The 13,984-nt window shown below is 43.6% G+C and overlaps 1 protein-coding gene across 2 annotated transcripts in view; it reads right to left on the bottom strand.

Moving 5' to 3' along the window:
* Window positions 1–13,984, bottom strand: part of itgb5 (integrin, beta 5) — a 37,106-nt gene that overhangs the window by 17,535 nt on the left and 5,587 nt on the right. For both annotated transcript variants that reach the window (XR_005895372.1, XM_041057191.1), the window contains exons 7-11: window positions 13,145–13,240; window positions 12,954–13,043; window positions 10,926–11,060; window positions 6,503–6,677; window positions 5,664–5,918 (exon numbers count right to left, since the gene is read on the bottom strand). Coding sequence is in view for 1 of the 2 variants with exons in the window: in XM_041057191.1 (XP_040913125.1) it covers window positions 5,664–5,918; window positions 6,503–6,677; window positions 10,926–11,060; window positions 12,954–13,043; window positions 13,145–13,240 (751 nt within the window). In the remaining variant the exon portion in view is untranslated. The remainder of the gene's footprint in view (window positions 1–5,663; window positions 5,919–6,502; window positions 6,678–10,925; window positions 11,061–12,953; window positions 13,044–13,144; window positions 13,241–13,984) is intronic.

Below are 13,984 nucleotides of genomic sequence, written 5' to 3'. Positions count from 1 at the left end.
CTTCACAATGAGCCCTGAAAACAGATGCTGAGCCCACAAAATGAAACCTAAACACTTCCAACACTTTTCACTTTTGTTGCCAATTTTAGGCTAAAATCCACCCACACACACACACACACACATCACAGTTTATAGGTCTGCACACAGTGATGGGATCAGGGTGCAACTGCAGTATTTCACCAGAGAAACCTCAGGTCTTTGTGTGCAGCGGTCAAGTTCAGTCAAGTCTCAGCGAGCAGAGAGCGGTGCAGAGGGAGGAGTGGCTGTTTGCTTTTCCTCGGGGCCCAAAGGGCTGAGTGTCAGGTGTCCCGGTGCTGCTCAGGTAGCTCTGTTAATTCAGGTACACCTAAATTCCACTTTCCAAAGAAGATGGAACAATCGTGAGTGAATCAGCAATGTGTGATTTTATTGGGTAAACACCCACAGAAGGGGAACAATATTTTTAAAATATTTAAACTGCATCTTCACTTGTGTAAATCAAATTGTTTCCACTGATTACTGAAATGACTACTACCACAAATGCTGACACAACAAAATGCCATTTACACCCTATGCAACAGTCATTACTGTCAAAAACTCCCTTTTCACCTCTTTGCTGTCGTCTTATTGCTGAGAAATGACAACCTCACAGACTGCAATTACCAAGTGCGTTGTAAACTCGATTTCAGTGGTTTTCCACCAGACGCTGTTTCCAATACAGCCACGTTCGCAGGTTAGAGCTAAAGGCAGTCGCACGCTTTCCCCATTTAAACAGCTTAAATTTAAACTGAGAATAAAGAAACCCAAATGTCAAAAAGGTCATGAAAAAGTAACACAACTATTTTCAGACAAATTTCCTTTTTCTTATCTAATTTATTTTAGTTTCCTTTTTTTATTTTACATGCCTGACAGAACTTTAATGATTATTAACTCAAATTATTAAAGAACTGCCAGCCATTGTTGTGATATGTAAAACAGTATTACTTTTCTTTTTCTCTCTGGTGTAGCTGGTGATCCTTCGACGGCCTGGGTGGCTGTCAGCCAAACGTTAATGAAGACCAGACTCGCTAATTGCTGCATGTTCAAGTAATGACACATGAAACACTAATGTGAACCACAGACTCCATGTTGCAGGAGGAAAGATCCCAGTCCTTTGTCAGCTGACACGCAGCATGGCTTTACTGGCACATCTGAGAATTGGCTTCTTTCAAGTAGATGATTTAATGCCCACTGCAGCATGTTACTATTTTCATACGGCATTTTGACCTCTGTGTAACAGACGAGTTACAAAAAGCAGAGCCACCACAGAGGAGAGAAAACCAACACGTCATCTCACCGAACCTGGAGGATACAAACGAGAGACTTGCTGGTTTTGACGAGGATCAAATGAGATACTTTCTCTATAGATCAGATGAGGATGAGATCTCAGAGGAAGAGCGCAGGACAAAGATGTTACATACAACATCTGGAATGTCACTTTGGTTAACTGAAGAGCAGGATCTTCTCTCCAGCTCCTGAAGGAAGACAGACCTCATCAGGTCTGACTTCCTCTGAGCCACAAAACTTTGTTGTGGAACGGGAGAGTTAGATGTAACAACAGGACACTGTGTTGTTCTGCATTTTGATGATGGCAGTTCTGTGCTCAGGCTTCTGTGTTTATTTTCTTTAAGCCTTTCAGCGACTTTCAGGAGTGTTACCTGTGTTTTCACATGCTGCTGCTGGGATAACGACCTGAGCTTCTCTGTTTCACCTGCACCGCCTCTTCCTGTCAGACTCGACTGTTTTAAACCTAAAGCAACAAAAAGGTCATTTCTTGTTTTTAACTGACAAAACAAACAGACCACTTGAGCCAAAAAGGCACTTTGAGCCTGAAGAGAACTGCCTCCTTCAGCCAAGCAGAGTTCCAGTAATGCCAGGCATGAACACGAATAAACACATATGTTCCAATTTACCCTACAAGGAGACACACGTGTGCATGCACATGATGCACGCACACACACACACATACACTCCCAGGGCGCTGCTTTGGGACAGCAGTTTTATTTATGGGGGAAAAGAGGGGTTGAGCAAGTCTGGAAAACAGAGCTATTTCTGGCAGCTGGAGACTGCTGAGTGCTTAGATCATTATTTAGAATCAGCTGCAGAGCTGGCGATGGAGATGTGGGTCAGGGGGGCAGGCGGACCAGGAAGTCAAGTCCTACGGAGGCCCAGAGCCGACAGGAGAGAAGAGCCCGAGCAACACAGGATTTCTGAGGCCGACAGTGAAGTCAAAAGTCATCTGATAAAAATATTTAGCATAAGCAAACATTTTTGTTGTGTAAAGATAAGGCCTGAGGAAGAATATTTTACAGCTGAACAATAACATCCAAAATGTCAACCACTAATGAGCCAAGAAAAACAGCCCTGGTTTTAGCTATGGGTTTTTAAATGGGTCATTTAATGGAAAGATTCACAAATGTCTTAAAATAATAGTCTCATGTCCACATGTCTCGAAAAATATTGGAAAATCTAAACTTATTTTAAGAAAAATTTCTCCGCCCATGAAGGAAAAGTTCATCTGCAAAATTCCAAAAAAAGATTCTGACCATAAACTTAAATGAAATAATTATGAATAATAATAAAATGCAAAACACAATAATCTTAACCTAGAATTTGTTGAAAAAAAAGAAAATTTATGTCACTGATAAATCTGTGAAAAGCCAGTAACAGCCAACAATCAGTCAGTGGATGTGTCAGTCAGGCTGATACATACAAAGGAGAGCGAATGACTTATCTTTGCATGAGTTTCTACTAAAGAGAGAAACATCTGAGACACAAATAAATACCAGTGGGTGAATCAACACACTGACCCACACACAAACGCACACCACCACCACCACCATTACCACGGTTTAAATCAGGTCAGTCACTGATACAAACACAGCACACATCTGTCTGTGTGTCATTCGCCTTTAAAATAAATCCACAAACACACAAACAGGTGGCTCTGTAGATACTGAGTGTAAGATTACTGCAACATTCAGAGACTGACAGTCGACCAGCGCAGGTCACCTGAGATCAGATATCGTACATCCTCCACTGAGCTTCCTGTTTTCAGCTTTGTGGTGAGGCTGTGGAGAGCACTGAGCTCAAAGTGTGCAGATTTATGTGCTAATTTAACTTTAGAGAGAAAAAAATGAATGATGTAAATATGATGATGATGCTGAAGCCAAAGCTGCTGAGCTTCAGAGAGCGCTTCTTCTAGAGGTCACGAAAAAGCCTGAACAATAAAATCCTAACTATTCTTTTGAAATGCTAAAACTTTTTTTCCGAACCAGCTGGGCCCTCCACACTTCGTTTCACCTCTCCTAACTCCTGAATGCTGGTTTTGGAAAATACTGTTCTACTAAAAAGATTTCAAGGCTTAAAGAGACAAGTGTTTCAGATCTCTCAGATTATCACACTCAGTGGTTCAGGAAGCTGGAGATTTATGTAACAGTCCATATCCTATCATCACAGACTAAAAGATGTGATCAGTTATCAGTCAGCTGTTACACACTGTGGAGTAAACGTCATACAGATGTACACAAACGGCTCGGTGACTCCTCCTGGTCTATCTAAAGGAAACAAAATGAAAATCAGCTCTGAGCATCACCAAAACAAGTCTGAATAAGTTGTATGAGTCACTCGTGTCGAGCGGCGACGGCAGCAAGTTTTATTGCGTCACATTTCACTGCGAAAAGAAAAAAAGGAAAAACCAGTAAATATAAAATGTTGCCGTCATTTTTGGCCGTTTCTTCTGGTCTTGCAGTAATTCTGTTGGAACGCCAGCACAAAAGGAAACGCACACCGGGCAGCTCCATGTTCTCATGGCATGTCTCTCTCCTTCACACACAGTTATTGTTGAACCCAACAGCCAGTCCGCCCAGCAGGTGTGGGCCACAGCTGGATGTGGAGTGTCGCCTGCTTCTGTCGCGGTGTCCTCAGCTCTGACTGGAGAGCCAGCAGATTTCCAAGAATGGAAACTGGACTAGAATTTACTGTAGACGTACCTTTCATTTACTGAAACTTTGTGTGAACAGAAATAAATTATTGTTTCCATATTTCACTTTAATAAAAGTAAAATAGTTCAAAGATTCAAAGAACCCGTTCAAACTGGAATCGTTAAGCGTGGAAATAATTCTGGAAAAAGTATTTTCTGACCAAAGAGCCTCAACTCATGGCCCACTGTCATTTTCCTCAAGCTCCAGTGTCTAATGATCCCTCTCTACTTTTGGACTTTCAAGGAGACGAACAGTGATTTAAAAAGAAAAAGAAAAACCTTGAGGATGCTATGCAAGCTGATTTCCTCTTTAATAAAACCTGCTGCGCCTGTAGGCGTTTATCAGTCTGAACACTGGAGATTTTCCCAGACGTAAGACAACAAATGAGCAGCTCTCAGTGAAGCATGACCAATCCAGGTGGAGCACGATGCTATTTACAAGATATTTGTGCTAGCTAAGGGGCTCCAAACAGACCTATATCCTGTGGGTTTTTAGAACTGAGCAGCCACAGATTAGTTTTTACAGCTTGCCTTACACAGGCCACTCCACAATAATTAAGTGACAGATTCAGAGGAGCGAGGGGGGGGGGGGGGTTGTGGAAGAGGCGTACTGTTTGGCATCATTAGGAACTCATTATGGCTTCACACTGGGACGTCCACGCAGAAAAAGGAGGAGAGAAGAGACGAGAGGAGCAGCAGAAGGTAGCAGACTGTTAAGTTTTAATGACCGCTCATGGACGATCGGCACAAACAAACAGCCGTCCTGCATTTGTGCATTCAGTGCATCCGGCCCTGCTGCTGACTAAACGAAAGACTTCTGTTTCTACTGGGTACAGATAAATAGAGGCGGGCATTGTATTATGGGATTGCGCCAAAGCTGACCCCGCTGTCACAAAGCGCTCTCTGTGGTTTCACAGGAACGGTTGTTGGCTTGGGGGCCAGCCAGTGCCCCCCGCCCCCTTCAGGCAGGAGATCTCGCACCAGAATGCAGAGTCTCGGACTCGATGTTCTGGGAACGCAACAGCTTCGGCCTCATTCGTACCAATCCTCAGCGCCAATCGGGCATCAGAATAAAGCGGGGACGGCTCAGTGAAAGGACAAGGACGTAAAGCTGGCATCAGCACATGAATCACTGATTAACAGAGCATTTTTATTGTCTGCGCAGCATAAAGGAGCAGCAGTAATTAAAAGCCACAGCTCCAGCTACTATATAATCTCAGTGTTGCTGGTTTTTAATCTGTCACACATCTCTTCTGCTAAATCCGTCTAAATCGTCTAAATCCTTCGTTGAAGAGCGAAGTCAGCAGCTCTACAGGTGTCTCAGCTCACTCAGAAAATAAAAGCTGGGTGTGGTGGAGTCAGGAAAGGGTCAAAGCTGTAAGACACACCCAGAGCAGGTATGGGACATGACTCAACATCATGAATGTGCATTATTTTTAATTATAACCCACAACAAGCCGCAGATCTGAAGGGTTGGCTGCATGTTTGATGTCGGCTTGTATTCTCATTAAGTTCAATGCCCATGGTGGTGGTGGGTGGGGGGAGGGGTGCGGTCTCTCAACAGCTGTAGTTCAAACCGCCACCTCACTCCAAGCACAGCACCCCGATGGAGTCAAAAACAAGTATTCTCTTAAAGCAGACGGCCCGTGGGCCATCGTCCTACCTGAGCAGAGGATGCCTTTGTGTCGGGCACAGGAGAAGTCGTCGCACTCGCAGAAGCTGCCGTAAATCTTGCCAAACTCCGATTCGTAGCACAGACACTGGTTACAGCTGCACTCTCCGCGCCCGCTGCAGACCTGCTTGCCTTCGGCTTCCCGGCAGGCGCTGAGGTACATGCTGCTGGCCTCGCCCTCCTGGCACTCACAGCGGGCGCCCAGGTAACCCGGCTCACAGTGACAAGTCCCACAGTGATAAGTGCCTGCAAGAGCAAGGGTTCACTTTATTCTACTCACTTCTCACGGACTTAGACTCATGGCCTCCATGTCCCTGTGTAATTCATTCTACAGGATTACAAAGCTACATCTATCAAATTCAGTTTCAAGCCGCTATGATCATTTAAAGCCTTCAGTAATTCATGAATCTGAAATGTCTCCAGTCAGATCTTTGTTTTTTTGGTGTTTTACACTTTCCCAACTAAATCTAAAACACAGACAAAAATAATTTAATGTATTCCTGTCAAAAAATGTGACGATAACTGATGTAACTGAAAGGCTACTGTGTTTCAAATATCTATATAAATCAAGTTAAAAAAATATGGTTAGAGTATAATTTTGGTTTTATTACAGTCATTAACTCAACAACAACCACAAGTGAGAGCCTCTCCATAATCATGCCAGAAAAGTGGACAGTTAAGAGAGTAAAAGTAGGAGTTTTCCTCAGTTATTAAAGCCAGAATACCACTGACTGAGGCACATCAAAGCTTCCACCCACAGGAAGCAGTGCAGGACCAGTTTTTTAACATTCAGCTCCCTGTAAATCCACATCAAATATCCAGAAAGCTACCTATGGAGCTGCAGATGCTGCTGTTGGTCTGTGCTGTCCGGCTGCAGCCGCAGTCACACTGATAATTCACAGCCACCTCCAGCCGGTCCTTGAACCCCACCGGCTTGATGGTGAAGCTCTGGTCAGTGCCGCGGGGAGGACAGCTCCTTGCCTCCACACTCACATTGAAAGAAACCTGCACAGAAAAAGAGGAGATTGTGCGATGAGAACAAAAATGTGCAAATACGGACACTGCTGGGAAAACGGCAGCGACTTCCTGTTTGTTGATTAAGAAGGGTTCATGTCAGGTTCAGATGATCTGAGAGAGTTTAAACACTCGTAACATCAGACAGACTTTGAACCACAGTATCTACACACATCTTCTGTTTGCACATTTCTGAGTGATCTGATCCCACCCTGCATCTTTTCATTTAAGCAAACACAACCACCCTACAAATGCTTGGCAGCTGCCAGCGAGTCTGTAGGCGTGAACTACACATGACCCTGTGCTGTTACGTTAACCTCAGTGGGCATTTTTAACCCTGAGAGGACTTTAGCGTGTGCAGCTCATGTGGGTTTCACTGCTCAGAATGTGGGACATGACATAAGACCCACACCCATCAGACTGGCCTGGTGAAGGAAGTCTCTCCTGCTCTGTTTACTGTTCCAACATGAGCACGCTCTTATGGTATTTTCCCTCATTTTTACTGAGTCACTATTGTCATTAATGCTGTTTGTTCAATGTGGAGCTCACAGACGCTGCAAAAGAGCACGACAAAGTGCTAAAATGAAAAGCAGCGTGGACTGTTTTTTTAAAAGTTGCTTGAAAACCTTCTTAACCATCGACCTATTTTAGCTCAGTATCAGGGGGCGGGGTATTAAAGCGGGACATTTGTTTTTACCTCAGCACCACACAGAACACAAACTGACTGAGGATACAGGAAACGCCTACGTCACATGTTGCCCGGACTCTCCCTCCACTTCAGGGCGGGAAACAAGTTAATGAGAGGACACAATTAAATTTACTGTAAATGCGAGTCGCGAGGAGGGAAGTTCACCCAATCATGTGGCCAGTTAGGACAACCATGACGCCGCGGATAAACAGAGGGGGCAAAAAGCTGGGAGGAAGTCATAGTAGAGGACACTGAGGGGACTGGGGAGGAAGGAGTGATGAGATTAAACTCTTTGAGAAAAATGCGTCAACACACAGACGAGTGAGTAACGTAATTCAAGGAGATCAATGAAGGATAAGGGACAGACACTATGGTACTCTGGTATGTACTATGGTATGATGTAAAAGGCGGGACAACTAAAGCAGATGTAGACAGCAGAGTAACATTAAAGACTCTATACACTGAGGACAAAGATTTTCTTCATGAAAGACAAAAAAAATCTGTGTTACCGAGGAAAAATCATTTTGGATGATGGAATTCTTATGACTGCCTGAAATTCAATTAACTGGGACAAAACCCACCGAGAAGGTCAAACAAAACAACACATAATTCAAATGCCTCTGGTTTGTTTGGACAAAAATTCTTTTTAAAAGAAAAGGATCTGTGGTATGTTAGCGCAGAGCCGGGGTTTATTCATATGCATGAGCCTATTCAGTGGTCATACAGTTCTGTGAGTGCTACAGCGAAAAGGATGCCGGCTTAAGTATATACACTCCAGCTAGCATTTCTCCTCCTGCCAGTTTATTCCTTTCACGGCTTTGCAGTTTCACAGGCCTCCTCCTGCCTACTTTTGTGCAAGATCATTGAGATGCAGCATCCGACTCGATGGCGAGCTCACACAGACACAGTGACTGACACCTGGGACGTGGACTGAGCCGTGTCCTCAGGAAAGACTGGGAAGCTTGGCACCCAGCAGACCGAGCTGCTGTCCTCCACCTCCTTTCAGCGCTAAGGATAAAAGGCATGAGCAAGGCCCATAACCCGAGAGCCCCCTTTCATTCACTGGTGCCATTCTGCCTCAATCACCCTCAACTCCTCCGCCACCCATTCCCATCCCACAGCCATGCCAGGGAAACAAAGGAGCAGAGAGAAGAGCATGGGGGATTTTGGGAGAAGAATTCCACTGTGCTGAGGCTCACTGCGCGACAGCTTGCATGAAGCTGGCCCTTGATAGCGTTCTCAATGGATTCAGGGCTCGATAAAATTTTAAGTGAGGCCTGTATAGAATGTAAAGGGACCACCAGAGAGAGGTCTGAGCAAAACTCAAAGCAATTAAGACGTACCATCATCCCGTGCCACGTGATCTTTGCTTTTGTTCAGTGAGACGGCAAGAAAGGATTTAATACATCATTCTCATTTACAAGATGTACTCTTCCTGCTGCTGTGTTCTCTGTCTCTCACGTCCATCAGAGTAATGAATATAAAAGAGCCAATTCACAAGTTGGTTAGCTCAGAAAAACCAGGGGCACGTATCACAATCAAGTTGGCTCAGCTGCTCAAGATGAGCTGCTCTGGAGAAGAGCATCTACCAGACGAACATAAGAGAGTGATTATTTAATAGTCAGGCTGTTAACACGTCTTGATCCAGGTTGCTATGGTCATCTACCTCTACCTACAATCACAATCCCAACCTCAGAGACTGAAGCTGGACGTAAAGAGCACACCAGGCAAAGGACGCAGTCCTCTGACACCTCTGAGGACGTGTTCAGGCTGAAAATGAAACTATGCAGAAAAATGCAAGGGGGTGCGTGTTAACGTGAACATGCTGCGGCAGGTAGTGATGTGAATATCCAGGAAGTCCAGTTTGAGTAACAGATCTATGAGCTTGAAGGCTTATCAGACGCCATAACACTGCACAGCAGTGACACTATGAGTCAGGCCTGGAAAAAAAAAATCACAGTGCTAACAGACTTTTTCCTCAGAAGTGATGATGATGAAGCAAAAGTTCAGCCAGGTTCACTGTTTTTACTGGATGATCCAAGGGTTCTGTTGCTGCAGTGCTGTTGTTGGTCTGAGCACAGCCTAAGGACAGTGTGTGAGACGTAAAGCTTTTTCCCACAGCTGTATCCACTGCTGATTGAAACCAGCTGAAAAGCAAAAGAGCAAATATTCCCCTAGGAATGAACCGTCTCTGCCAAGAGAGTTGTTTGATGGTAATTGAGTCTTTCCTTCTCGTAGCTATAGAAGCATTATCAAGAAACTAAAATACAATTTACAAATCAGTTAAAGTCATTATTAACAAGAGGAAATGGACAACTACAGGAAAAACAGGAAAATTGGTTCACGTTGGGAGACAATTAGAGTCAGAAGCTCCCCCAGTCATGGTGACATTCATGGTGTCTCTTTGGTTACAGTGAAAAGCAATATACCCCCCCCCCCCCCCCATCTCGGTTTGATTTCATCAGAGAGGAACTCACTCGGAGAGGATTCAAAGGTCACAAGGCATTTCCCCCACGGCTGCCAAGTCACCACTTACTTTCTTTAGTCACTGGCTGTGACTCTGAATATCACTGTGAGCAGAGCGGAAAGATTAGAGCCGGACGATATCACGTAAAATCAATATTGGAATGAATTTTCACATTTACCCTTGTAACCCGTGCAGACACCTGCTCACCTCTAATTACTCTGGGCTCACTGGATGGCTGAACATCTGATTAGATATTACTGTTTTTGGTGGCTATTCTCAGTTTAGGTATAAATGTATTTTATAGAATAAAAGATATAATATCGTGTTTTGTTTTTTTATTTACTGTGAGTACGAGAAACTTTATCCTGTGGCTGAAAGTTTGATGACAAATTTGGTGTACTGTCCAGCCCTGAGAAGGAGTAAAGCACAAACGAGATACTCCTCTCAGTAGCTGATTTATTCACAGTCAACAGTCTTATCAATACTAATCAATACCCGATTGGCATCTGCAGCCTTCACCAAGCAGAGACACACTGTGGAACCTTTTGATAACATATCCAGCAGCGAGGGTTGGATCATTTTATCAACAGTTACACTTCCTGAAACCTATAACTGCAGGCTTTCAGATCCTGTACCACATCCTGCTAGTTCTGGAATTCACACACACACATTTCTTTCACATAATTTGCTGTAAACGCAGGGGGGAAAATATTCTGTATACCTGCATGTGAATGGATGCAATGAGATTATCAACCTTAAAGAACTAATTCGTACAAAAATAAATATTTTCTAGCAGAAATAAAAGCTGCAGATTTAACTGCTTTGAATCTGCAACCTTTCAAATGATTGTTTTTCCACGAGCCCTCAGGTCGGTACAAATGCTGATTCATTCAAAAACAGTCACCCTGAAGGTGACATGAGGTCTTAAAGTCAGTGATAAATTTATCATTACCCAAAACAATAAAATAATGTGGGTAAAGACAAACAGGCTGCTAAAATAGTCAACTGTTCAGGGCCAGTTGGACACATTAAACATTCATAATGAGAGGTGGGCTGGAGAGAGAAGTGTGGACAGGGGACTCACAGTGTCTCCTATCTTCAAGTCAGCACACTTCCTGAGGCCTGGCAGAGGTTGTCCATCCTGGCAGGTTGCGGTGAAGGAAAGGCTGATGTCCTCTGGGTGGTCCCACACTGTCAACTCCACTTTAGAACGGATGTTCTGAGGAGAACACATCAGGCAGAACACAAATCAGGGGTCTGAAGCAGATCACTTTCCCTGCATGATAAAATAACTGCTTACACAGTTTCTCTGAAACGGTGCAGAGAGGATTTCTAGCAGTTGCCATTGTGCACATAAACACTTTCCAATGTTCTGAAACTACAGCCACATTAACATGATGCCTCCTGCACAGACACTTAAATTGGAACCACCTCCGTCTATCCTTTCATGTCTGTGACTCTGGTTGAGTAACAGAGTGGAAAAGAGTGAAACATGGGGGCTGCATTGCCCTGGTTACGCACATTTTATAGTTAATCTTACCACAACCACAACTGCCATGCACGGATGCAGGTTGCATGTGTGTGGATGTGAAATACTACGGCTGTTTGCAATGCCAGCTGCAGGCAACATGCACAAACCCACTGTGTAACCATTCATGCACGTTTACTGTGATGTAACTGTGCCCGGGGTAAATCAGGATCGTACTTGGAGCACACAGGTTAGTATGCCCTCATTCGCTCTCTCTCACACGTATTTACACTTTTCTGACCCTTAACACAATCACAGCGAGCAGCAGCTTTGTGCCACAGTCAAATTTCAGGAAAAATGAGTTGGTTACACAACATAACCTCACAGTGTTTGGCAAAGCCTATCAAGCTAACAGCCCCGGAGTGGTGGATATAATGTGGCAGCTGGAATGTTAATAAGGCCGTGAGTCAAAGCTCTTCATTCAAGCTCACTCCCACACACTGAGCATGTCAAGTCTGCGTTTGACACAAGTTTCTGTCGCAGAGAATACACCGCCACGGGCCAACGCAAGATGCAGTTCCTCCCGACTGAGGCGAGGAAAAATCTGCACACCCACACAGGAAAACATTTTAGGGAAAGGCTGACTCTGTGCAGCACAACGCTTTGGATTCAAAACGCTCAGAAAAACAAATAGATTTTTTTTTTTTTTATATTTAGGACAGGCAATCAGACAAATAACAGGCTGCAGTGTGCGGGCCAGACAGACAGAAGTGGGACTCACTAGACAAAAGAATAATGTGATGGTTTGCGACACACCACACATCATAAGAGTATGTGACCATTTCTAACTCCCAGCTTTAATGCAGAATCTAGTACAGGTCTGTCTGATGCTTAGACCTCTTTCACCTTCATTTGTAAACCATCAGATCACACGGCTGCAGTGAGACTCAACACACCTCACATCTTACGGCCATTTAAACCTCCATACAACAGCTTATAATAACCTGAGTTAAAATTCAGTTGCTTTGTAGTTTTGCTGCATATTTTTTCTGGTTCTTGTGCCGTTATTCATTTTGCACGCCTCACATTTATATTGTGACCCCTTGGCTGAGAACCTCTGGTTAATTCTATGAAATGTTCTGTAAATATAGTGAAAAATGCCCATCAGAACTCCACAGAGCCCAAAACTGACATTTTCAAAGTGCTTTGTTTTGTCTGACGGCCCAAGACCCAAAGATATTCAACTTCCAACAAATCCTCTCACACAACACGTGGCATTTTTTCCTTACTAACTGACTTAAGTGATTACTCCATTGTCAAAAACTGTTGATTGCTCTTCTGTCAATAGACTGACTAACATTTTCTGCCCCTATGAGAAATATTTGCCACAAAGTCAGCTGTTAAAACCACTTCAGGATACCAGCCCCACTACCCAAAAGAGAAATCCAGCTTGTGTGTAAGCACCCATGTCAGCTGGAGGCTCGTTATCTGTGTCACAGTAGAGGGAAGACTAAAGAATTTTCCTCCCCCTCTTCTTATCGCTCTTCTCAAATCCCTCTGTGTCGTTACTTGGCTCTCTGACAACACACAAACAGGAAATCCCACACGCCGACGGTCATACCAGCGCAGACACTCTTTACTTACATTGTAGGCTGTGATGATCAGCTGAATGACATTCTTGGAGTCCTGATCCAGGATTTCAACTGTAGTTCCAGGTATGAGTGCAGTAAAATTCTTTGTAAAGGAGCAAATAAGAGACAGCATTAGTTGCTTAAATATAAAGGAACACACAAAAAGTCTTTGATCCATAACGATAAAGAAAAAATTCTAAGTACCTTGTAAATAACGTACAGCCGTTTGGTGACTGCAAAGATGAGAAAGATGTTATTTTCTGCCAGTTTCTCCCCGAGAAGAGCCAGAGAAGGATAGTCCTGCAGAAAGAAAAGTTCATGTTCATCACATTTCAGTATCACAAATAAAGAGTGTGAGAGCTTTCCAGATTGCCCTTTGAGATGTGGTTATTTTCACTGGATGCAGAATGGTCCCTGGTCAGATTTCTTTTTTTTTTCTTTTTTTTTGAGAAAAAAAAAAAAACTCCCAGTGATTTGTGTTGATTACAGATCCAATGGTCTGACTGAAAAACAGAAACATGGAACAGTGTGTCCCACAAACAAAGAGAAACCTTTCTAACATTTTTTGAGGCACAGTAAAAATAAAATCAAAGATAAAAGCTCTGAAGATAAATCCCCTCCTTTACAACAGTATTTCTAAACTGTGGCTCTTGTCTGATAAACACTGATATCAATTTGTCTTCAGAAATTTGGCTTTTAGAGTAAAATCAACCATAAAAACAACTGAAAGAAAATCCTGAATAAATGGGAGCACAGCACCATCCACATGATATTGATCTATTTTTCATAGCATTAGACCACTGCCATTTTCTGGCACTCATTGAACGTCTTGTGAGTGAAGGACTTCCTTTGTTCTTAAAAATCCACTGGCTCCTGATTGACTTTATGATTCATGTCAGAACTGTTCCCGGACATCTGCTGGAAGTGGAAGAGCTTGGTCGAAAACGTCAGAGAGAAATATCTTTTACATTCTTGTGCCACTGCATGCTCTTCAGCTGCTTATTTACAAGTCCACAGCCTATTCTGTGGTTTTACTCGCAGCCT

Source organism: Toxotes jaculatrix, chromosome 15 (genome assembly GCF_017976425.1).
Source record: "Toxotes jaculatrix isolate fToxJac2 chromosome 15, fToxJac2.pri, whole genome shotgun sequence".
Lineage (NCBI taxonomy): Eukaryota > Metazoa > Chordata > Actinopteri > Toxotidae > Toxotes > Toxotes jaculatrix.
Note: the sequence above shows the minus strand (reverse complement) of the source record. Positions and strands in the feature narration are given on the sequence as shown.